The sequence below is a fragment of the Salminus brasiliensis genome, chromosome 12 (genome assembly GCF_030463535.1).
Source record: "Salminus brasiliensis chromosome 12, fSalBra1.hap2, whole genome shotgun sequence".
Classification (NCBI taxonomy): domain Eukaryota; kingdom Metazoa; phylum Chordata; class Actinopteri; order Characiformes; family Bryconidae; genus Salminus; species Salminus brasiliensis.
In genome coordinates this window covers 38,527,256-38,552,032 of record NC_132889.1, presented here as the reverse complement: position 1 = coordinate 38,552,032, position 24,777 = coordinate 38,527,256, and the positions used below count along the sequence as shown (strand labels likewise).

At 44.6% G+C, this 24,777-nt stretch overlaps 1 protein-coding gene across 1 annotated transcript; it reads left to right on the top strand.

Annotated features, from left to right (window-relative positions):
• The first annotated feature begins 1,310 nt into the window (after nt 1-1,310).
• On the top strand, nt 1,311-24,724 carry tbc1d10b (TBC1 domain family, member 10b). Its single transcript, XM_072693769.1, has 10 exons — nt 1,311-1,767; nt 11,173-12,132; nt 14,670-14,769; nt 15,484-15,591; nt 15,983-16,089; nt 16,363-16,477; nt 17,779-17,844; nt 18,098-18,287; nt 19,031-19,185; nt 20,690-24,724. The coding sequence occupies exons 2-10, from the start codon at nt 11,195-11,197 to the stop codon at nt 21,614-21,616; spliced, it is 2,706 nt and encodes a 901-aa protein (XP_072549870.1). The 5' UTR covers nt 1,311-1,767; nt 11,173-11,194; the 3' UTR covers nt 21,617-24,724.
• The last annotated feature ends 53 nt before the right edge of the window (nt 24,725-24,777 follow it).

Below are 24,777 nucleotides of genomic sequence, written 5' to 3'. Positions count from 1 at the left end.
AAATTCCTCTTTATTAGAGTTTAGGTCTTGTGCCTTCTGTGAAACACAGAATCAAACAGAATCGCTAAAAATGTGTTTTATTTATGTAAAAATATTAAATATCAGACACAATAGCGTACTCGTGGTCAGCTTTCCAATTTAACCACTCCTGAACATTTTTGTTGATTTTTCTCTTTTTTTTAATAAGGCAATTAATGTTCATTCAATACATTATTAATCAAATCTAACTGTTTTTAAATAATCTATTTTCACATCAATATGAACATCAATAATCCAGTATGACTGGAGTCGAAGTGAATCCTGTGGTTTATTCGATCCTTTAGAAATGTAGAAATACTCTATTAGGGTTTTATCCCCTAGAGGGCAGTAGCGTCCCTTTAAAGGGGGTGCAGTTTTTGTACAGTGTCAGATATTTTCAGTACACCGGGAAATATCGCCCCAGTCGCTCCGGTTCCGGCACGTGCGAGAAGATGCGAGACAAGCGCGCGCGCGTCACTGTGAGACGAGTTCTTTTTTTCTTTTTTTTACCGCGCTGTGAGATCCGATTCAATTTAGCGACCCGATTCTTTTATACGGTTGATTCTGTGAATCGAAGGTCCGGTTCCTGGGTGGGGAGCGACAATTAATTAATGAATTAAATCAACTTTAATCAATAAACTGATATAAATCAATGAGTTATATACAGAGACTATTGTATATTTACTTATTTCAAAATAATAAGTCATATACATATATATAAGAGAGAGAAAATATTGCAGAGAGAATACTATTACAAAATATTGTTGTATATTTATTTCTTATATATTATACAAACACTCTCTCTTATATAAATATAAATATATTTGCTTATTTCTGTGCGCAAGAAAATAAGCTCGAATTAAATAATGTGTGTGTGTTTGTTGTGACTCAGTTTGGTCGATTCATCGAAAAGAACCGATTCAATTGAGTGAGTTTCGCGGGCGGGAGGTGAAAGACTTTTTGTTGATTATTCTCTTTTTTATATGACAAGTTCACATTATTAATCAAATTTGACTGCTTGTAAATAATCTGTTTTCACATCAATATGATTTGTCAATAATCCAGTATGACTGGAGTCGAAGTTAATCCTGTGGTTTATTCGATCCTTTAAACAGTCAATGTAGAAATGTAGAAATACTCTATTAGGGTTTTATCCCCTAGAGAGCTTATTTATTTATTTATGTGACAAGAAAAGGCTTGAATTAAATAACGTGTGTGTGTTTGTTGTGACTCATGTGAGTTTGGTCGATTCTTCGAAAAGAACCGATTCAAACGAGTGAGTCGTCCATGGCTCGGTCATGGGTATAGGAACTGAGTTTCGCGGGCGGGAGGTGAAAGACACACAAACCGCCCAAAATCCACTTAGCGGGGTTCATCTGTAGCTGTTCTGGAGAGCTGGAACCCGGGCCGATAGGTTCGGTGTGGTCATGAATCCGGATGTATTTATGTTTGGTTTAAACCGGGCGGAACCGGAGAACTGACACCAATCCCAACCGGAACCTTCACACAGGCTAGGCTAGGCTAGGCTAGGCTAGCTACTAGCTGCCCTGCAACAGACTGCAGGAGGTGGGGGGGTCTGCGCGTGTCTGCGCGTGTCTGCGTGGTCTTCTCTGGAGCTTTAGCCTTTTCCACGACTGGACTTTTCTTCCGAGGAAGAAGGGAGGCTCGGTGGACGGAGCTGTGGCGGGGGGGAGCGGATAGACCGCTGCTGGGCGCCGGACGGACCTCACGCAGCTTGCCGGACTGCGGGTGAGTTTGACGGGCGAGAGGCGAGAGGACACACCGCGGTCGGGGCCTGAGACCCACACACACACACACAGACACACACACACACACACACACTGCTATAGCTACATATTTATATAGTTAGCTATATTTATATTTATATATATATATATATGTGTGTGTGTGTGTGTCTATACACAGACTGACAGCTTATTAGTGAGGTCCAGTTATTTTGGGTGTCGTGGTGTTTGCTGCTGGGCAGTGGGGTGAGGAGTTGGTGTGGGGTAAGCTAACTAAGCCCCACCTTAACCAGAGTGGAGTTAAGCTGGAGGCTGGAGAAGTGCCAGCCTGTCTTTTATTAGTTCAATTAAAGCATGAAATATCATCCAGCCCTGTCAGATAGCTGTTTTTAATGAATCCAGTGTTTTAAACACCTGCCATTGCTCTACCTTTACACACGAACAGCTCCTGTTAAGGGTTCATGGAGAAGACCGAGGAGCATCCGCCTGCCTGACCCCTGAAAAACCTCCTCTTTCAGGGGAATCCGTGTAGAAACCTTTTAGCTCTTTTATTTTGGAGCATTTCTGTTAGAAAACTGTCTCTCAGAAAGTGTGTGTGTGTGTGTGTGTGTGTGTGTGTGTGTGTGTGTGAGACATCTGGACGTTACCGTGTCCATTAACTCCAGATCCCGTGAATAAATACAGTAAGAAGGGCTTCATTTGTAGACGCATCCTGAAATCAGTGCGATTAGTAAGGATCTTGTCCTCTATTCTTCTGCAGAAGATGCTGGAGCATTGCTGTGGGGGGATTTGATTGCATTCAGCCCTGTAAAAATGAGAGCATCCGTGAGGTCAGGTACTGATGTTGGAGGATATTTGGATGGAGTTGTGTTGATGAAACTACCTCCACCATGTTTGGAGGTTGTGCTTTAGCCTGGCTAGCTCTCACTGTGAGCTGTTGTTGATGATGAAACTACCTCCACCATGTTTGGAGGTTGTGCTGTAGCCTGGCTAGCTCTCACTGTGAGCTGCTGTTGATGAAACTACCTCCACCATGTTTGGAGGTTGTGCTGTAGCCTGGCTAGCTCTCACTGTGAGCTGCTGTTGATGATGAAACTACCTCCACCATGTTTGGAGGCTGTGCTGTAGCCTGGCTAGCTCTCACTGTGAGCTGCTGTTGATGATGAAACTACCTCCACCATGTTTGGAGGTTGTGCTGTAGCCTGGCTAGCTCTCACTGTGAGCTGCTGTTGATGAAACTACCTCCACCATGTTTGGAGGCTGTGCTGTAGCCTGGCTAGCTCTCACTGTGAGCTGCTGTTGATGAAACTACCTCCACCATATTTGGAGGTTGTGCTGTAGCCTGGCTAGCTCTCACTGTGAGCTGCTGATGATGAAACTACCTCCACCATGTTTGGAGGCTGTACTTTAGCCTGGCTAGCTCTCACTGTGAGCTATTGATGAAACAGGAGGATCTGTGAGGTCCGGTACTGATGTTGGAGGACGGAGGTGGATGTAGTTCTGACACTCTGCAGCGGTCACTTCGTTGAAACCCCTCAGCCTGATGCTGGGCGTTGGGACCTCAGGGTCACTACGTCTGTTGGTCAGGGCTTTTGATCTATGGGGATTATACAAGCTGTGTCTCTCAACAATGGGGGCACCCTACAGTGGCTGTATGCGTTCTTTTATGAAGGCTGTCGGGATGCGTTTGGGCCTGCTGGCAATCTAGCAAAGGCAGCATGTCGACGGTGTCCAGCAGTGATCAGCGCTGGCCGCTGTCCCATATTCTGCATTTTTGTATTTTTTTACATTTGTACTATTATTGTTGCCGAAATATTCAGAAATCACGTTCATTTACCTTTTATCCTCTTTTTTTAAATTCCTTAGAATAAAACTGATAAGACTGACAATAGCAGCAGTGGGCGGGGCTAGTCTGCTGTAGACTGAATAGGTGGATATGTGTAAATGTGTAGGTCTTGAAGTCATCAAACACACTGGCCATGAAAAGGCTTCAGAGGCAATCTGGAGAAACATCTGGCCGATTGGTGGTCAGACTGGTAGACTACTTTGGCTATGGCAACACAAAGAGATGCCCTACTGGTCTGGATTCCTCAATCCAGGCGTGATAACGGTTCGCCAGAAGACAAACCGTGAAGACCTTTTCCTGACTGACCCTCGCTGAGCAGCAACGACACGTTGGTTAATGAAGTATGTGTCTTTAGCTCGACGCCGAAGCTGCAAGACTGATTTCCTGAGCTCGTATGACGTAATATACAGTCATCAAATGAACACCACAGCCCTGAGTAGCTGCTCGGCATGAAATACTTCCCTCCAGGTTCTCACAATGTTTTTACCAGCATTTTACCACCCCGTTACATCTTTGAACTGCCTAATTTACATCATTCATTAATGCAGTATTTTTTTCCCCTTTAATTTAATGGCTAAATAGAAACAGGTCTAGAATTCAGTGTTTTTTTTTAGGAGCAACCTGACACCTTTTCTTTTCTTTTGGATGTATATTGAAGCTGGAGTTCCCCTATTATTTACTTTAGGGGTCGTAGTTACAGTAGCAATGTGTGAAACTACCTTCACCATGTTTGGAGGCTGTACTTTAGCCTGGCTAGCTCTCACTGTGAGCTGCTGTTGATGAAACTACCTCCACCATGTTTGGAGGCTGTACTTTAGCCTGGCTAGCTCTCACTGTGAGCTGTTGATGAAACTACCTCCACCATGTTTGGAGGCTCATGTTTGTAGCTGTGCTCTTTTACGCCACCAAGAGGAGAGTCGTCAGTAATACAGGAGTGAATGCTGGGTCTTCTACATTCACAGTACAGAAGCAGGCTTCAGAGGGAATCTGGAGAAACATCTGGCCGATTGGTAGATGACTTTGGCTATGGGAACCCATGGTGTTGGGTTGTGCACTACTCTGCTGGTTAGCTTCATAGAAGTCCGTTTTAGCCTCGTAGCTCCAGTGTGCAAACTTCAGACCCTAAACATGTCTCGGCTGATCAGACGCGTTTGAGGTAAAAGGAAAAAAATGTTTTTTTGAATCCGCAGCGATCCGCTGTCAGGCTTGTCTTTATTAGCTGGTAACGCCGCTCTCGTTTGTGTGGGTGGAGTATTTTATAGAAGGTAAACCACAAAGCGCTTCATGCAGCTCATGAGAACTTTTCAAGCCCCTACTACAAATGCAAGGGTATTAATTTGAAAAACAAACACACGAAAAATATGCTGTCAGATCTCTCAAGGAACTACTTCCTCTTTACCTCTTTCAGACAGTTATACTGGTCATGGGGAAGTTCTGGAGACAGATGTTAAAGGGGAAATAATAGTAAAAAAGTGCGTCTGTTGCTTTTTCAGGGCCGCCTTGAAGATCTCAGCAGCTCCGCTCCCCGCCTTGCATTGTAGTGAGATCACTGCTGGTTATCAGCCCCCATCTGTGAGTCACATTACTGTGTAAACACCTCGCCATTGTTTTGAAGGCCAGGCCATTAAACTCCCTCATTAAGTGTGGGTTGATTTTTATGTTTTTGGGGTTTTTTTTTTTGTACAGTATCTGCAGTTTATAAATATGAACATTTACATCTGAACTATTGATTAATAATCAGTACTGTGTTTATGAAGAATCACTGCAGAACAGAATCACCTCAATATAACGATATATTATCACACACCTAGTAATGTATGTGCTGTCTGTAAGAGGAAAGGGGTTGGATAGTGGGTGTGGCTTGTTGCAGCTTAGAGGAGCCCATGGCTGCTGATTGTTGGCGCTTTGACGTGCCCAGGGCTGGTGATTTTTTGCTAAATGGAGGAGCCCATGGCTGCTGATTGTTGCTGTTTAGAGGAGCCCATGGCTGCTGATTGTTGCTGCTTAGGGAAGCCCATGGCTGCTTAGAGGAGCCCATGGCTGCTGATTGTTGCTGTTTAGAGGAACCCATGGCTGCTTAGAGGAGCCCATGGCTGCTGATTGTTGCTGCTTAGAGGAGCCCATGGCTGCTGATTGTTGCTGCTTAGAGGAGCCCATGGCTGCTGATTGTTGCTGCTTAGAGGAGCCCATGGCTGCTGATTGTTGCTGCTTAGAGGAGCCCATGGCTGCTGATTGTTGCTGTTTAGAGGAACCCATGGCTGCTTAGAGGAGCCCATGGCTGCTGATTGTTGCTGCTTAGAGGAGCCCATGGCTGCTGATTGTTGCTGCTTAGAGGAGCCCATGGCTGCTGATTGTTGCTGCTTAGAGGAGCCCATGGCTGCTGATTGTTGCTGCTTAGAGGAGCCCATAGCTGCTGATTGTTGCCGCTTAGAGGAACACACGGCTGCAGATTTTTGCTGAATGGAGGAGCCCATGGGTGCTAACTGCTTAGAGAAACCCATAGTTTGAGTAGAACAGACAAAAGTATTGGGACACTTGCTCTTGAATGGTTTCTTTTGAAATCAAGGATATTAGAGTTTATCCTGCTTTTGTAGGAGTAACTGTCTGTACTGTCCAGGGAAGGCTTTAGCAAGTTTAGGATATTGGCTGATGATCACCACCCCTGTAACATCCCCAACCCCTCGACTCATCCCAAAAGTACTGGATGGAGCTCCTCCACCATCATTCCAGAGAACACAGTTCTTCCACTGCTCCACAGCTCAATAATCCTGGGGGGCTTTATACCCCTCTACGCCATGCCTGGCATTAGGCCTGTCAACAGGTTTAAGGTGATCTGCTCCAGAGAGTCCTGTTCTATTGGCAGTACTTTTCTACAGGTACTAGACAGGGTGTGTGTGTTCTTTGTAAGGGGTGTCCACAAACATTTGGACATGGACATTTTCTTACTCTGCAATTACAGAAAATCAAAATTGAAAATAATATTTCATCTTGAACTTTATACCTGATGGAGATAGAGCAGGGGTGCGACCACGTTTTAATGGTACGAGGCAGGTTGGCTAACAGACGTGCTGTTTAGATGGTGTGCGGGTGACGCTCTGAGTGCAGCTGCGTCTCGCTGCATGCAAGTGAAGTTAGAAGGGAAATAAATAGACTAACCACAGATGTTGTCAAGCGGTAGTGTCCAGCAGAGCAGCGTAGACGAGGCTGTGTGTTACTGTGCTTCATTGAGTAGTCTTAAAAGCGGATGTGTGGAGTAATATTGTCAAATGTTTGTGGACACCCCTTCTAATGAATGCATTCAGCTGCTTTAAGCTGCACCCATTGCTGACACAGATGTGCAAATGCACACACACAGCTTGTCTAGTCCCTGTAGAGAAGAAGTACTGCCAATAGAATAGGACTCTCTGGAGCAGATCAACATCATGACCCTATTGGCTCCATGCTGCCTAATAATGCCAGGCGTGGACTAGAGGGGTATAAAGCCCCCCAGCATTGAGGAGCTGTGGAGCAGTGGAAGAGCTGTGTTCTCTGGAATGATGGTGGTGGAGCTCCATCCAGTACTTTTGGATGGGATGAGTTTGGGAGTTAAGGATGAGGAGGTGCAGAATGCTGCTTAAATGCAATCAAATCCTCACAGCAATACTCATCAAAAATCTAGTAGAAAGTCTTTTTTCCTGGACAGTAGAGACAGTTACTCCAACAGAAGCAGAATATATATATTTTCTACTTTTGATGTTAGATGAACCGCTGAATAAGCAGGTGTCCAAATACTTTTTATTTTTAATTACACCCCTAGAACGTCTTAATAGTCTTGTTTACATGAAGATGCAGAACGTAAACAATAGCAGGTGCATGCGTGGCTGTCCGTTTTGGTAGTGTTTGGAGGGTTTGGTGAAGTCTGCTGAAGGAGGTCTTAGTTTATGTTGTTGTATCCAGTGATGTCGGGCTGGGACACGTCATGCTAACATTTTTGCTGCTTAATATAAAGGAGAGTCAGGTTATATCTGCCCAGTATCATTTATTTTGCTCCAGTCTTGAATATACAGAGTTCATTATATATATCAGGACTAGGGATGGACCAATTCATGTGTTTCTGTTCCAATACATAAACTTTGCGTATCGGCCGATAACCAATCCGATACCATGTACTGGACCGACAACTCGTCACAGTGCTGTCTGCGCTCAGGACTGTTATTCTGAAATTCGATGTCTGTGAGACGAAAGAGGAGCGAGCAGCTCCTCCCTTCTCGATGAGCTGGATAATGACAGGTCGAGGGCACCATGTTGGTTAGATAGGGGAAGTCTTGCTGTTTGCTAGGGGATGTGTCTGATGTCTGTAGGTTACTCTGATCTGATCCTGGGTTATGAAGCCTAGAATCCCAGCGGTGCAAGAATCTGGTTCCGGGAATGGATCGGTTCTTTAGATCAGAATAATTGTCCGATACCTGATCCAGCTAATTTTGTTAGTATCGAGGGGTCGTATCGGGTAGTATCGGATCGGTGCATCAGGACGTGTTGGATCGTTGACTGCTGGCTGTAACCTGGTTACAAAAATCCTGAATTTCTTAATATTGCAATAAATATCAAGAAAAAAAATATTGCAATGTTCATTTTTAATTTTTAATATCATGCAACCCTACAATACAATAGAGCATCAGGAATTGTAGAATTCCAGGGATCCTGGTATCGTCACGTCTCCAGTAGGAACTAGTCTTTTCTGCTGAACCTTGAGTTGGTTTCTCAATCCGAGTGACTTCCCTCTCCTCCTCCAGGCTCTTCCGTCACACAAAATTTCCATCATTTATAAATACGAGGCCACATCTTCATTTTAGCGCCGGTCGGCTGCTGGTGGGTTTATTTTTGAGCAAATGGGAAGTGCTGGACGTGACGTGGGCAAACGGGAGGCAGCACCAGGGCTGAGAATCGTCTGGTATCCATATGTGGATATGAGTGTGGTTGCTGTGAAGGGCGACGCCAGATATGACTTCCTCTTTGGAGAGTTATTGTTTCAGAAGCGCTGCTGTACAGTGAGCAGCAGAGGGGCTCTGGCTCTGGTGGTGGTGGTGGTGGTGGTAGTAGCTGTGGTGGTGATGGTGGTTAGGCGTAGGCGCTGTGATGAGATAATGTAATTGTCATGATGTTCTCCTACGCATGTACGTGGACCACCTGATAACTGTCGAATTAACATGTACTAAACAACACCCCTTCCTGCTTTAAGCTGCAGCCTTTGCTGACACAGATGTGCAAATGCACACACACAGCTTGTCTAGCCCCTGTAGAGAAGAAGTACTGCCAATAGAATAGGACCCTCTGAAGCAGATGAGGAATGATGGTGGAGCTCCATGCAGTACTTTTGGGTTGGGTCTGCTGCTGCTGCTGAGTTCTGGCAGCTCTAAAGCCATCTCATCCGAGAGCCATTCCAGGCCCAGTGAAGCTGTGCTCATGTTTATAGTGAAGCATGAAGCTAAACCAGTAGTGATGGTAAGAATAATAATAATAACAGTGATTCTGATGGTTGAAACCACATCCACACTATTCTTAAAGCTGATCCAGACCTGTGGATGTGGTTTCAGCCATCAGCGTCACTGTTATGCTTATTCTCACCATCACTGCTGCCGTGCATGAGTGTGGTTATCATCAGTACACTGGAACAGCGCAACAGCTGCCTTATGGGATGTTATGGTGACATTTTAAAAATTATTAGGGATTCATAAGTGGTTCTGACCAGAGGAGGATGGGTCCCTCAATGCAAATCTTCCTCCAGGTGTCTTCCTCCAGCTCTGAGGGCGTTGGTCCTCGATACCGTGGCCTTTGGACGGCTCCCTTGAGGGTCCGTGTTTTATGTGTTGTGAATATTTTTGTCTTCTGAAGCTGCTTTGTGACGACGGGTGTGTTTGGTTGATTGAGCTGGGTGTAGGCAAGTAATTAGAAAAGGATGTTGGTCTTGTAGTTGCCATGCCAAACATGGGCGCCGATCATGCCCTGGCTGGTTGATTGCATGTAAGGAACGTGGGAAATTAGTTTTGATCTGTTCCATGTTTTTGGGGGGTTTTTTACACAATATTTTTATTGAGATGAGCAGGTATTTAATATACAGGCATCAAAAACAAAATGAGATATATATATATATATATATATATATATATATATATATATATATATATATATATATATATATATATATAGACGCTACTGCCATCTTAACACGCTATGTTTCTTCCATATGGTGTGAGGCCCTGTCTTAGATGAGCAGTAGAACAGATAAATACAGGTGCATTGTTTTTTTTTATGTGGTTCCACTTCTTAAACCCCAGAAAGACAAAATATCATAGTAAATTTGTGCCATTTTTTCCCTACCTGTAGTAGAAATGGTGCACTATTGTCCTCAAAGTGAAAGAATCTCCCTGCAGTGATGACTGAGTTCAGTGATTATGCAAATTACCTAAACTAAGAAGATAATCTTCTAATTTAATGTGTGTCGGTGCTGTAATTAGTAGGAGTGTAAATCCCTAAATCCCCTTAACTGTGATGGTTCAGATGGTTCATCATGAAATATAGAGTTTCATTTGGTTGAGTTGTTTTGAGTGTAATGTGGACGGGACTATTTTACTTAATTCTCCTTCAGACACACTCCTTCAAACACAGCTGACATCAACATCCTACAGCGTGAGCTGAGTCAAGATCGATGCGTTACAGAATTGGATTTGTTTCATTCCTCATTCTATTCCCACCAATACCTTCCCATTCCCACCTGCCCATACCTTCCCATTCCCACCTGTCTAATCCCACCAATACCCACCCATTCCCACCCATACCTGTCTGTTCCCGCCTATGCCTTCCTATACCCACCAATACTTTCCCATTCCCACCAATACCCACCCATACCTTCCCATTCCGGCCCATACCTGTCTATTCCCACCAATACCCACCCATACCTTCCCATTCCCGCCCATGCCTTCCTATTCCCACCAATACTTTCCCATTCCCACCAATACCCACCCATACCTTCCTATTCCAGCCCATACCTTCCTGTACCCACAAATACTTACCCATACCTGTCTATTCCCACCCATACTTTCTCATATCCACCTATACCTGTCTATTCCTACAAATACCCACCCATATCTTCCGATTTCCACCCAGACCTTTCCATTAATAGCCACTCATTCATACGCATTCCCACCCATAGCTATCCATCCCTGTCCTTTCCCACCTACATAAACACATCCCCGCCCATACAAATGCATACCTGTCCATTGCCGCCCATATTCCCCACCCATACAAACACATTCCCATCCATAGCCACCCATACCTGTCCATTTACCACCCATTTCTGCCCATTCCCACTCATGCACCTCCCATTCCCACCCGGATATCACATCTCTAATAAAACAGTGTTTAAACATGAAAGTCACCTTTTTGACTGGTTTGACTGATTGTTTTGCTTTATTGAATATTGATTGCAGTATTCCGAAAATCAGTGCAATTGATCCTAGACATTCCGGTGTCTTTTTAGACCTGTACTATCGATCTGCTCATGTTCTTCTCTTCTCTCCCCTGCAGAGTGCAGTAGCAGAGGGCAGCTATGGCTGAGGTTTCTACCCTCACCCCATCTCCACCGGCGATGACGGAGCAGCCGGTTTCCTCCCATCCCCTCCCTCCTTTAGAGTCCCCTAAAACCACCCCCATCCCCAAATCCGCTCTGTACGGGGATAGGGCTGTGATGGGCAACCCCACCTTACCGACAGGGCTCAGAGAGACGGCCATTTCTCCGTCGTCCTCTGTGGAGGTCACTCTCGCTCCTGCCCAGAGCAGCACTCCTTTAGGAGCGGCTTCAGAGAGCACAGGGGCCACAGGGGCGGAGAGAGGAATACCGGGAGCCTCTAACGAGCCTTCAAATCAGCACAGTGTTGAAAACGAACCCCAAGACACTGCAAAAGAGCAACAGATGCCGTCTTCACCAGGACATAATCCCAGTCCTAATCTCCACCTCAATGTGCTGGCTAATAATCCGACAGCTTCATCGGACGCCCCTCCTCATTATCCCCCACCTCCTGTGCCCACGTCCTCAGAAAATGCAGAAAACGCCTCCGATCCGAACCCCGTGGTCTCAGACCCGCCACTAGAGGGCAATAAAATGCCTTCCGAAGCACAGTCTCCTACAACAGTGAAGCAACCGGATCAAAACCCAAACCACGATCCGTCTCAAGATCCCAAACCCAACACTCCCAGCCCACAAACCCTACCCGAGTGCCCCTTCACCCCCTCCAAGATTGAGCCTCCATCACTGATTGTGCATGATTTGGCTCCCTCTCTCGCCCTGCCTCCCGTTCACACCAGGCCCGCGCCAGACACACTCAGCTACCTGGAGTCAGCCAGCCTGATGTCCGGCACACTGGAGTCTCTGTCTGGCCTCGGGGAGGATGGCAGCTCTGTGGGCTCGGATTCTGAGATCAATGGGCAGGTTTTCAGACGGACGGATAAATACGGCTTCCTGGGAGGAGTGCAGTACACAGACGGCTTGTGGGTTTCTTGATTGTTCGAGAATATTAATTGATTATAATCAGCTGCAATGTCCTAGAATAGAGGCGTCATGCTTGGGGGTGTAACGATACACTTGGACCACAGTTTGATTCGATTTTATGGTTCAATTTTCTCACCGATATCACACTTCAGCAGTGTGATGTCACTCTCTTTTTTTGATGCATTGTTACACCCCTAATCCATCCATGTATTTGATTTGTGTGTGTGTGTATATGTATATGTATTAGAGGCCTGCTCCACCCACTCCCACAACCTAAATATGCCAGCAATCCTTTAGAGGCTACCCAGCATCCAGTATTTGGCCCAGATCAGAGTGTGGTCCCTTCTTGTCTAAGTAGGCGCCCTATTCAGTGTGGTAGTGTGCAGTTTGGGACGCAGCCTACAAAACCGCCATTCATTAATATTCTGAATTTCTCTACATCTGATTGGCTGAGAAGCATCACCTTTGATATGCGCAGCCCGTGATTGGTCTGTGAGTTTCCTGGGCCGCTAAACCTGAACAGTAAGGCTAGAAGAGTTACAGCAGTTAAATTAACATTCAGTAGTTTATCAGTTGTAGGTTCAGGTCCAGGTTCGGATAAGACGGCGTCTGGGTCAGGAACCGGACCACTGTCCACCCATTTGTCACCTCAGCCGTAGTGGAGCCATGGGGTCTGAACACTGATGGCAGTGATTGGTAATTACAGCTGCAGGTTAAAGCTCAGCATGGCTGTGGCCCCTCTGAGTGATCTGACTGAGAGTGTGTTGGGGGGGGGTCATTAATAATTCACACACACACACACCTAGTGCAGAATGAGGAAATGCAGTCCTATCATTTAATCAGCCCAGTCTGAGTTCAGAGGTTCACCAGCATGTTCTCTCTCCCTTCTGTCTGTGGATCTCTCTCTCTCTCTCTCTCTCTCTCTCTCTCTCCCTTCTGTCTGTGGATCTCTCTCTCTCTCTCTCTCTCCCTTCTGTCTGTGGATCTCTCTCTCTCTCTCCCTTCTGTCTGTCTCTCTCTCCCTTCTGTCTGTGTATCTCTCTCTCTCTCTCTCTCTCCCTTCTGTCTGTCTCTCTCTCCCTTCTGTCTGTGTATCTCTCTCTCTCTCTCTCTCTCTCCCTTCTGTCGCTCTCTCTCCCTTCTGTCTGTGTATCTCTGTCTCTCTCTCCCTTCTGTCTGTGTATCTTTCTCTCTCTCCCTTCTGTCTGTGTATCTCTGTCTCTCTCTCCCTTCTGTCTGTGTATCTCTCTCTCTCTCTCTCTCTCTCTCTCTCTCTCCCTTCTGTCTGTCTCTCTTTCCCTTCTGTCTGTGTATCTCTCTCTCTCTCTCTCTCTCTCCCTTCTGTCTGTCTCTCTTTCCCTTCTGTCTGTGTATCTTTGTCTCTCTCTCTCTCTCCCTTCTGTCTCTCTCTCTCTCTTCTGTCTGTGTATCTCTCTCTCGCTCTCTCGCTCTCTCTCCCTTCTGTCTGTCTCTCTTTCCCTTCTGTCTGTGTATCTTTGTCTCTCTCTCTCTCTCCCTTCTGTCTCTCTCTCTCTCTTCTGTCTGTGTATCTCTCTCTCGCTCTCTCTCTCTCTCTCCCTTCTGTCTGTCTCTCTTTCCCTTCTGTCTGTGTATCTTTGTCTCTCTCTCTCTCTCCCTTCTGTCTCTCTCTCTCTTCTGTCTGTGTATCTCTCTCTCGCTCTCTCGCTCTCTCTCCCTTCTGTCTGTCTCTCTTTCCCTTCTGTCTGTGTATCTTTGTCTCTCGCTCTCTCTCCCTTCTGTCGCTCTCTCTCCCTTCTGTCTGAGTATCTCTCTCTCTCTTCTGTCTGTGTATTTCTCTCTCTCTCTCTCTCGCTCTCTCTCCCTTCTGTCTGTCTCTCTCTCCCTTCTGTCTGTGTATCTCTCTCTCTCTCTCTTCTGTCTGTGTATTTCTCTCGCCCTTCTGTCTGTGTATCTCGCACGCTCTCTCTCTCTCTCTCTCTCTCTCCTGTGTCTGTGTATCTCTCTCCCTCCCTTCTGTTTGTGTATATCTCCCTCTCTCTCTCTCCCTCTCTCTCTCTCCCTTCTGTCTCTCTCTCTGTCTCCCTTCTGTCTGTGTATTTCTCTCGCCCTTCTGTCCCTGTATCTCGCACGCTCTCTCCCTCCCGACCTGTGTATGTTTCACTCCTCTGTCCTTCATCTCTCCTCTCTGACTCAGACAGTGCTGAGAGCCGTTTTCTGACTCAGACTATCACACTATCTCCCTCCCTCTCTCTCTCTCTCTCTCTCTCTCTCTCTCTCTCTCTCTCTCCCCCCCCTCTCTCTCCCCCCCTCTCTCTCTTATCTCTGGGCGGGTGATGGATGTGTTTTCCTGCTCCAGCTCTTCCTTTTAGTCTGTTTTCCCTCATAAACCTTTACTTCATGGTGCCTTTATTCTTTCTGTTAAAAATTAACAGTTTTGTCACAGTAGTTTCTCATGTCTGTGTGTGTCTGTGTGTGTGTGTGTGTCTGTGTGTGTCTGTGTGAATGAACTGCACAGCATTAACTGCTGAATTGTAACACAATGTGTCTCCCCCAGTGAGAAGGAGGTCAGTGTGGATGTGGCAAGGCACCGGGAGATGAAGTGGTTGGACATGTTTCACAGCTGGGACAAATGGGTCTCTCGACGCTTCCCTAAGGTCTGTTCATCATTAAAACATCAGCCTAATGAAGCAACATCAAATGATTCCGAAGATCACAGGAGAGCCAACTGTGAAACGTCTGTCATCACAGAACAGTAGATTTTTATTTTATATTTATCGCCATCTTTTCATTTAGAATGTGGTCTGTAATACACTACAGGAAGGGTAGGGGGCGCTCTATAATGCTCTATAATGTTCATATGATCTACACGCTCATTCTGACAGACTGTAACACACTACAGGAAGCGTAGGGGGCGCTCTATAATGCTCTATAATGTTCATATGATCCACACGCTCATTCTGACAGACTGTAACACACTACAGGAAGCGTAGGGGGCGCTCTATAACGCTCTATAATGTTCATATGATCCACACGCTCATTCTGACAGACTGTAACACACTACAGGAAGCGTAGGGGGCGCTCTATAACGCTCTATAATGTTCATATGATCCACACACTCATTCTGACAGACTGTAATACACTACAGGAAGCGTAGGGGGCGCTCTATAACGCTCTATAATGTTCATATGATCCACACGCTCATTCTGACAGACGGTAATACACTACAGGAAGCGTAGGGGGCGCTCTATAACGCTCTATAATGTTCATATGATCTACATTCACATTCTCTTAAGTAGAAAAAACTGTGAACACTGATGACAGGTTGTTTGTGTAATTGTGTGTGTGTGTGTGTGTGTGTGTGTGTGTAGGTGAAATTGCGGTGTCGTAAGGGAATTCCCTCCTCTTTAAGAGCAAGAGCCTGGCAGCTTCTGTCCAACAGTGAGGAGCTCCTGAAGTCCAACCCTGGCAAGTTTGAGGTATCAGCTGTGTTCTCAGTCTTAACTATGTCCTGTGGTATTTGGGACCAAGACTAATGTTAGCAGTCCTGTAAGTTGAGGCGGGACCTCTGTGAGGACAACCCATGAACTGGTGCCAGGCTCATGGGCATATTGGTAACACCCCACAAGACTGTTCTGACCCAGAACATCAAAGTGCGGCTCTTGTCAAAGCGTCCCAGATTCTTGCGCTCGTCCATTTTTGACAGGAGACACTGAAACCAGATCATCAGTAATTTTTCATTTCACTAATGGTGCTAATGTTATGGCTGATCAGTATATAATTAAAATGTATTATTATTATTTGTATTTTTTAAGCTTATTGCTCAGTTCTAACTAGCTCAACCATTTCCTTCCTCCTGTAATCCTGCAGGAGCTGGAGAGAGAGCAGGGAGATCCCAAGTGGCTGGATATCATAGAGAAAGACCTGCACAGACAGTTCCCCTTCCACGAGATGTTCGCCGCACGAGGGGGCCACGGGTAAACAGTGATTTTCTCTTAATGAGGGGAGGAGGCCCGCGTGGAGTCCGATAATTATAGACTTCAGGTGGAGCTGTGTGGAGAAAAGGGTAGCATGTACACCTGTAATACCATCAGCTTCATGAGTCCACCATCATCTGTATATGAGCACAGTGGTTGGTGTGTGGTAATTGTGGATGGCAGTTGTGTTTAGGATGTTTTTTATGTGTGTGTGTGTGTGTGTGTGTGTGTGTGTGTGTGTGTGTGTGTGTGTGTGTGTGTCTATATATACAGACAGCAGGATCTGTACCGTATACTGAAGGCCTACACCATCTATCGACCGGATGAAGGCTACTGCCAGGCTCAGGCTCCGGTGGCTGCAGTGCTGCTGATGCACATGCCTGCAGAGGTGAGAGGTGACAGGAATCCATTAAGACCATTAAGGACAGAGTGTGACCTAATGGGAATGACCAGGACAGAGGAATACATTAGGCTGAAAAGATTACATGCATCATTTAGTTAAAGACAGAACCAGATTAAATGATAAGAGCTCACAGGGAATCGATTGTGAGTATACTATGAACACTGTGTGTGTGTGTGTGTGCATGTAAATACTATAAATATGTTGTAGAGCTGGGCAATATGATGATATTTATCATATTGTGATACATTTTATTATTAATAAGCTTCTCTAATCATATGGAGGAGACTGTTGGTACTTAATAAACACTGATCAGCTGCAGGTTTCATTACTAACAGTGTAATTAGACTGAAGGGTTCATTAGATGAAGAGCAGCAGATGTTGAGGATAAATCACTGTATTCAGTACAGGAGAGGATCTGAATAGTAGACTAATGTTTTTAGTCTGTAGTAATCATGTATCATGATAAATATCGTGTATCACGAAACAAAAATATCCTTCAAATATCGTGATTTAGTGTTTTTAGCGTATCACCCCGCCCTAGTGTGTGTGTTATTAATTATATGTCACCCAGCTATGTGTGTAACATTGAAGTGATGCAAGTTTATTTATGTAAAAACAGTAATATAATAAATAAAATAATTAGTGTTTGTGTGTGTGTGTTTGTGTTGGGCATGTCCTTGTTTCATAATTAGGATTTTACCATACGGTCTTAATAATTAAATTTGAGGGCAAAGGTCTGACTTTAAATTGGTAAAGAACCTTTATAAGGATCAAGTTAACGTTCTTTAAGCCATTAAAAAGTTCTTGAAACGTGGTTCTGTACAGAACCAAAAGAGGTTATTTTATGGCATCACACCTTAGAGAATGATAATTTTTTTTTATTATTGTTGTTTTATATTGGTTATAGTGGTAAGCTCAATAGTAATTGTAATATCCATTGTAATTACATAGTCTTTAAGTAATTAGTCCAAAACTATTTGACAAACCACGAATTTCATGTATTTAAGTAATTATATGTAAGTGTAAACAATGTAAATATAATATTTTTAAATATTAGTTAAATATAGATAGTAGTATTGCTATATTAATGTGTGACGTTTTGGGGATTAATAGTATAATAATAATAATGATGATGGTAATATTATCAATAATAAATGTAGGTTTGCTGTGATTTGTTGATATTATGCAGATGTCATGCAAACATGATGGTGTAAAGTTGAGCTTATGTTGTTCACCCATGAAAACACTTTATTGTGTGTGTGTGTGTGTGTCTGTGTGTGTATCAGCAAGCCTTCTGGTGTCTAGTGCAGATATGTGAGCGATACCTGCCTGGATACTACAGTGCTGGCCTGGTGAGTGTCTGGTCGTGCCGTTGCTGTAGGTCTTAATCTCTGGTTTAATCTTTTTAAGCTGCTGTTTGTTGTTGTTTACTGTCTCTGTACTGTACATGTATTGAAATATTGAGTAAAACATCTAGTAAACAGGTATTTGTGTCTAATTTTGTCAGTCTAAATCTGTATATAATAAATAATCACTGTATATAAAGATAATGCACTTCTAAAAGGCCCATGTGCCACGTGTGTGTTTCTGTCACCCCTCCTGCAGGAGGCGATCCAGCTGGATGGAGAAATCTTCTTCTCTCTTCTGAGGCGCGTGTGTCCCATGGCTTACCGTCACCTGAAAAAGTTTAAGATTGACCCCATCCTTTACATGACTGAGTGGTTCATGTGTATATTCTCGCGGACGCTGCCCTGGGCCAGCGTGCTCAGAGTCTGGGACATGTTCTTCTGTGAGGGTGAGATACTGCTAGAGGGGATGCAGTTTTGAATAGAGGAGAAAGTATTGGATTATCTGGTACCTAGGATTTCAGCATTGGTGTTAGAAAAGGCAGAAACGGAGGACAAGGTTTCATGCCATTTCTAGTTACACCCAAATCTATATGTTATATATATATTTAGGTGCACGTATTTGTCACTGTATAGTGTACAGCGAAATGTGTCCTCCGCATTTAACCCATCTGGTAGTGAACACACACTCACACAGTGAGTAGGGGCAGTGAGTACACACACCCAGAGCGGTGGGCAGCCAACTCCAGCGCCCGGGGAGCAGAGAGGGTAAAGGGCCTTGCTCAAGGGCCCAACAGTGGCAGCTTGCCGAGCCCGGGAATCGAACCCACAACCCTGTTATCGATATCCCGGCGCTCTAACCGCTGAGCCACCACTGCCCCTAATATATATATATATATATATATATATATATATATATATATATATATATATATATATATATATATATATATATATATATATATATATATATATATATGTGTGTGTGTGTGTGTGTATGTATATATATATATATATATATATATATATATATATATATATATATATATATATATATATATATGTGTGTATGTGTGTGTGTGTGTGTGTGTGTGTGTGTTTGGATGGTTAGATTTGACTCTACCACTGGAGCAGACAGGGATCTATAATAATGCAGTATAATAATAATGTCTGTCTGTCTGTCTGCCTGCAGGGGTAAAGATAGTGTTCCGTGTGGGGCTGGTGCTGCTGAAGCAGATGCTGGGCTCGGTGGATAAACTGCGGGAGCTGCAGGGCATGTATGAAACGATGGAGCGCCTCCGTAACATTGCCCCAGAATCCATTAGAGAAGACTTACTGGTTCAGGAGGTCCGTGTCTACACACACTCACTCACACCTCAGTTGACTGTATACATACTGTAATAGATCATACATGCAGAAATAGCCTCCCTACACGTACATACACGCAGGTTTTAATCATTTAAAAATCAAAGCCAGTTTTGATGAAGATCTAATAATCACCATCATTAGTGAAGGTGTAAAATCACAGTGATGTATTAAGCTATATATTCCATAAATATGAAAGTGTGGAAATCTTTGAGAATAATTATAAGAAGCACAGCAGTTTGATTCATGAACCAGAAAAGGACAAACAAAAGCAGGAGCAGAGTGGAGCTCCAGTTCTCCCTGAGACCCACCTTTCCAACAGGAACCCACAATGAATAAGAGCAAGAGGCTACTGTCTACTATCAGGAGCAGAGAAGCTGAATCACTATATATGATATATACCGTCTGTGTATATATATGTATAGACTATATATATGATCTATAAAGTCACTGGGGGGGGAGGGGGGGGTCTGAACCACTGACTTTTTATATATGATCTATACAGTCTGTGTATATGTACAGAATGTATGTATATATGATCTATACAGTCACCGGGGGGAGGATCTGAACCAGTGATTTTTTTTTTAAATATGATCTATACAGTCACTGTGGGAGGTGCTGAACCAGTGACTATATATGAGCTATACAGTCTGTGTATGTATGTACAGAATGTATATATGATATATACATTCTGTAGATATGTACAGTTTGTATAGATGATCTATACGGTCACTGGGGAAGGATCTGAACCACTGACTGTATATATGATCTATACAGTCTGTGTATATATATATATATGTATAGACTGTATATATGATCTGTACAGCCTGTATATATGTACAGTATGTTTATATGATCTGTACAGTCACTGGGGGAGGTGCTAAACCACTGACTGCATCTGATCTATATAGTCATTAGGTGCTGTGTGAGAGCTGAACCACTGACTGTCATAGACTCATTCACATCTCTCAGCTTCTTAAGCTCTTTGTTACCTTTAGTACTTTTTTACTTTTTTAATTTATCCCCCATCCTATTTATTGTTTAGTGTAATTTTCCTTTAGCTCAATACTGTAAATAATCTGTGTTCTGTGTTTTTGTTACTTGTCATACGTGTTGCTCTCACCAAGACAAATTCCTTGTGTGTAACATACTTGGTGAATAAAGAGATTCTGATAAGCAGTCATTATAGAGGAACATAAATGTTCTGTTGAACTGCTGCTGCTCTCACTGGCTGTCTCACTGGTGATGAAGAATGCTATGTAATAATGAAGGCCGTTGTGTCCACTTCCACATCTCTAACAGTGCACTGCTATTACATGAGCTCTACTTTTTACTGTCATTAAGCTTGATGAATTTGTTTGACAGTACTAATATAACTAATTATCATTTAATCTTTTTTGTATTGTTCTCAAAAGTCTTGAAATATTGAATAAAGCGTCTACTACTATAAAATGATCTGACGCAGGGACCCTCTCTCTCTTGCTAGGTGATTACTCTCCCGGTGACGGAGGCTCTGATCGAGCGAGAGAGCAGCGTTCAGGTGCGGAAGTGGCGCGAGTCCCGAGGTGAGCTGACCCACCAGCCCGGCCGACGTCTCCATGGTACGAGGGCCATTCACGAGCTGAAGCGGCGTGCTGCCTCCATAAGCTCTGGGGGCAGCCTATCATTTCTGGGCAGCTCCGTGCCGCCCCCCGGCCCCCTGCGTGCCTCCTCCAGCCTGCTGTCCCTTCCTGGCTTCCGCAAGTCCAAAACGCCCTTCTCTCAGGCCAAGAAGGGCTCCTTTTCAGGGGCTTCGGGCCAGGAGGCCTTTTCCCTGCGAGGTTTTGGAGGAGGAACATCAGCTGTGGCTTCACCTCCTCTACCTGGAGCCTCCAGGCCACCGCCAACCACAACAGCGCCACCTGGCAATGTAGTAACGGCGAGACCGCTGGTCCATCACGGGCCGAGTCCACTAGCGACAAAATCAGACGCAGCAGCAACAGCACCAGCACCAGGAGCATCGCCTGGGGCGTCTGAAGCACCTGGACCACAGCCTGGGCCGGCAGTGTCCGCACACACTTCTACCCCAAACACACTCCAGCCTACCCCAAAAGTGGTCTCAGAGCAGGTGACACCCACCATCCCCTCACCCACTGCCAACAACGCCCCTCTACCACCCTGCACGGTGGACGACGAGGGCAGGAAGAAGAAGAAGAGCAAAGAGGACAAGAAGAAGGAGAAGGAGGAGGAGAAGCAGAAACTGAAGGATAAGAAGGAGCGGGAGAAGGCTGAGAAGGAGAGAGCCAAGAAGGAGAAGGACAGGGTGGAGAAGGAGAAGAAAAAGGAGAGAGGGGGGAAGAAGAAGGAGAAAGAGAAAGGAGGAGGGGCGGAGCCTGGGGAGAAAAACGGGGCAGCGGCTGCAAAAGATTCGTAGTTCTTGGGCTTCTTCCAGGGACATGGGAACAAAAGAGTCAGGCAAGGGTGATGAATCGAGAAGAAAAGAGATGGATAGTTGGACAGACAGATAGAGGATCCCGTGTGAGGTCCATTTCATCTCAAGAAAATAACTGGATCACGCATTATGGGCCATGCTAGTATGTTCTTGGCCTCAGGCTACACCTCCCCCATTGACTCAGTGCATTCTGCAGCGATGTGTCCACAGTTGTGTGGTTTCTATAGGGGATATTTAACTACACGTACAGTCCCACATACACCTGTGCTAGTTCTTTTTTTTTATTATTATTATTATTATTATTGTGGTCTTACGAGGGAAGACGGTGACCTCCAGGATAGAGCAGCTCTATCTGAGTAACTGTTTGTAGGTCTGGGTGCTGCAACAGTGTAAATAGGTCAGTTTGCTTGTTGACTGAATGACCCTGGTCTGTGCCCATTTCCTCTGTACTGTAGTGATACAGTAGGTCACCTAGGAAACCCTGGATGTCTAAAAAAAAATATCTAAAAAAATTTCAACTCAGAAAATCAGACCCCCCCCACTAAAGCAGGCGGAGACTGTAGTGATTGTAGTAGAAATCATAACTAACGTTAGTAGCGGCTGTGGAGGGAGTTATATTTATTGTAAAGTGCTGTTAGCCTGTGCTTATATATGTGTGCGCGCGTGTGTGTGTGTGTGTACATGTTTGTGCCTTGGTAGTGTAGTGTAACGTGTCGTAATCCGTATTAGTGTTGCAAAAACTGCTAACCGCTCTAATCTCTTCTGCCCTGAATTCTCTCACTCCGCTTAGCCTCCGTGGCTCATTTTCTTTTCTTTTTATAGCATTATGTGGGTTTGGCCACTAGGGGGAGCTGAGAAGCCAGAAATTGCAGTATGAGAAACGTTACAAATGGTACTATGGTCAGAATAGCCTGCTGTTGGCGTCCTGGGCGGCAGGAAGATGAGGGAAAAACCACCTTTTTGCAGCAGAACCACATTTTAAAGCGTCTTTGACTTCAGGCGGTTTTCGATGCTCCTAAAGGTGCCCGAAATTCTTTACGTTTACAGTGGTTTTGAAGAAGAATCGCTTGGATCTCCTCTTTCTTTAGGCAACTTTTGGCTCAGTTTTGTCCCCTAACTTAATCTCCTCACCATCTGTCTAACTCTATATCGTGTGGTATGGGCTGAACTGGAAAAGAATAATAAAAGGTGTTAACAGCTTAACTGTGACTGATGACACATTAAAGGGGAGAGTTTAGTTTACCTGACTTTGCTCAGACGTGTGACTTTATTTATTTCTTAGATTATGAAGGATTTAGTCTGATGTTGCACTGAACCCTCCTTACTTTTTTTTTTATTATTGTTTAGTTTTTAATTTTAGAGCACCACTAATTTTGACCGCTTCGATGTATAGCAGTTGACTCTCGTCCGGCCGTGACGTGACGTGGCGCGGCACAATGCTCTGTTGTAGCTTGTTAACTTCGAAGGCTTCGCCATTTTTCCGGGCTGTAGTGTTTTAATGTACAAAGTTTTGTTAATTTAACCAGATGAGCAGTATATTGTCTATTCCTCCTGTTCTTTATCTTATTCTTATTCTTATTTTTCTATGCAAGAATTCAGCAGCCTGGTCGACTGGAACAGCAAAGGCTTCTGGGAATGAGGTTTGTTTGAGAGTATTTTAAATGAATCTTTGGAAAATTGTATTTTTTTTTGAAGTGCTGAAAGTTATTTTTGCACATTTCCTTTCTCCCCACGTCCCGGAGATCAAAGCCAAGCAGTACTTTATTTATTGTAGTCTCTTAAAATCACATTTTCTCCAACAGTGTTTCATAGCAGGGCTGGTTCACTGGCTTACTTCTTCTTTCTCAGCGGTTCGGATCGTTTTGTTGCCCGGCTCTGTATGTCTGTTAAGGGGGTAATTATTGTTGTGATGATTATTTAAGGTGGAGCAGCAGGAAGTGTGGTCCAAAACTGTACTGTAAAAGAAATGGGAGGCGTTTGTGTGTTTTGTGAAGAATCCCCTAAACTCCGCGAATCTCATCCTGAGCACTCCGACTGGAACATTTGGGTGAATCTGAATGGACAGCAGTGTGATGCGAGTTAAACGAAATCTGCACTGTAGTCAAGTGTAAACTAACCCCACCCTAATGCACTCACTCCTCAGTATTAAGTAACGAACTGAAACGCACCAAGACGGCACCTCGGGACCTCTCTGGAGGTGCTGTCCATGTACTGTAGACGCCTACAGCTCTCTCTAACAGACACTGCTTCACTGGCACGTCGGTAAGGAGCGCCTCTGACATTGTTGATGCTCACTTCCCCCCCCCCCATGTGTTTATTTTTTTTTTGTTTGTTTGTTTCTATTTAATCTTCTGGTCCAAGCTGCTGTTCGTCTTACCTCCTCCTAGCTGCAGGTGGCGCCCTTTCATAGAGAATCTAATGCTTCCTCCAACGGCGCTGCTTGTCAGGCTGAAGGCGAACAAAGAATGTCTATGCAACCCCCCCCTCGCCCCCCTCCCAAAGGCTCCTGAAGGCTTCCCAGGATCAGAGACCTCCACGTTCCGACCACCAGTGACTGAAGGTGCAAAGCACAACCGACACGCTTCACTCTGCTGATTTTGGGCTTGCACTAAACACCCCACCTCCACCACTGACACACACTGGTGTACTGGTGTGGTGTGGTGTGGTGTGGACCCCCCTTTCCCCCTTCCACTTCAAAAATAAAGACAACTGCTGAGCAGGAAGTTATGGGAATATTTCTGCAACTGCTCTACGAGTCCGTTTGTCTTAAGCATTTCTGCTTCGGCCCCTCGTCCAGTGTCGTCTCGTTCTTTTGGTTCTGAGGTTCTCCGTTGGATTAATCATTTTAATTGACTTCTTATTTTATTTGGATTGTTTTTAGTAGTTTGGTCTCATTCCATCCTGCAGTGCGTCTTTCTCTCTTTTTGTACGTTTACATGCAACCATGCAACCATGCATCCATTCAAAATAAAATAAAATCATGCATAGTCATTCCTTCCACCCAGAAGAGGAAACTGTACACAGTGTATTTAATTAATGATTAAGAAAATGACAGTTGTGATGAATAATAAACCGTAATATATTAAATCACTCCCTTGAACGTGTGTGTGTGTGTGTGTGTGTGGGTGGTTAGATCTCATTAG

Excerpts from the sequence above, each read along its gene's own strand:
- tbc1d10b (XM_072693769.1), top strand. The coding sequence starts at position 11,195 with ATGGCTGAGGTTTCTACCCTCACCCCATCTCCACCGGCGATGACGGAG. Across the intron at positions 15,592-15,982 it reads CCAACCCTGGCAAGTTTGAG|GAGCTGGAGAGAGAGCAGGG; the intron begins GTATCAGCTGTG and ends GTAATCCTGCAG. Across the intron at positions 16,478-17,778 it reads TGATGCACATGCCTGCAGAG|CAAGCCTTCTGGTGTCTAGT; the intron begins GTGAGAGGTGAC and ends TGTGTGTATCAG.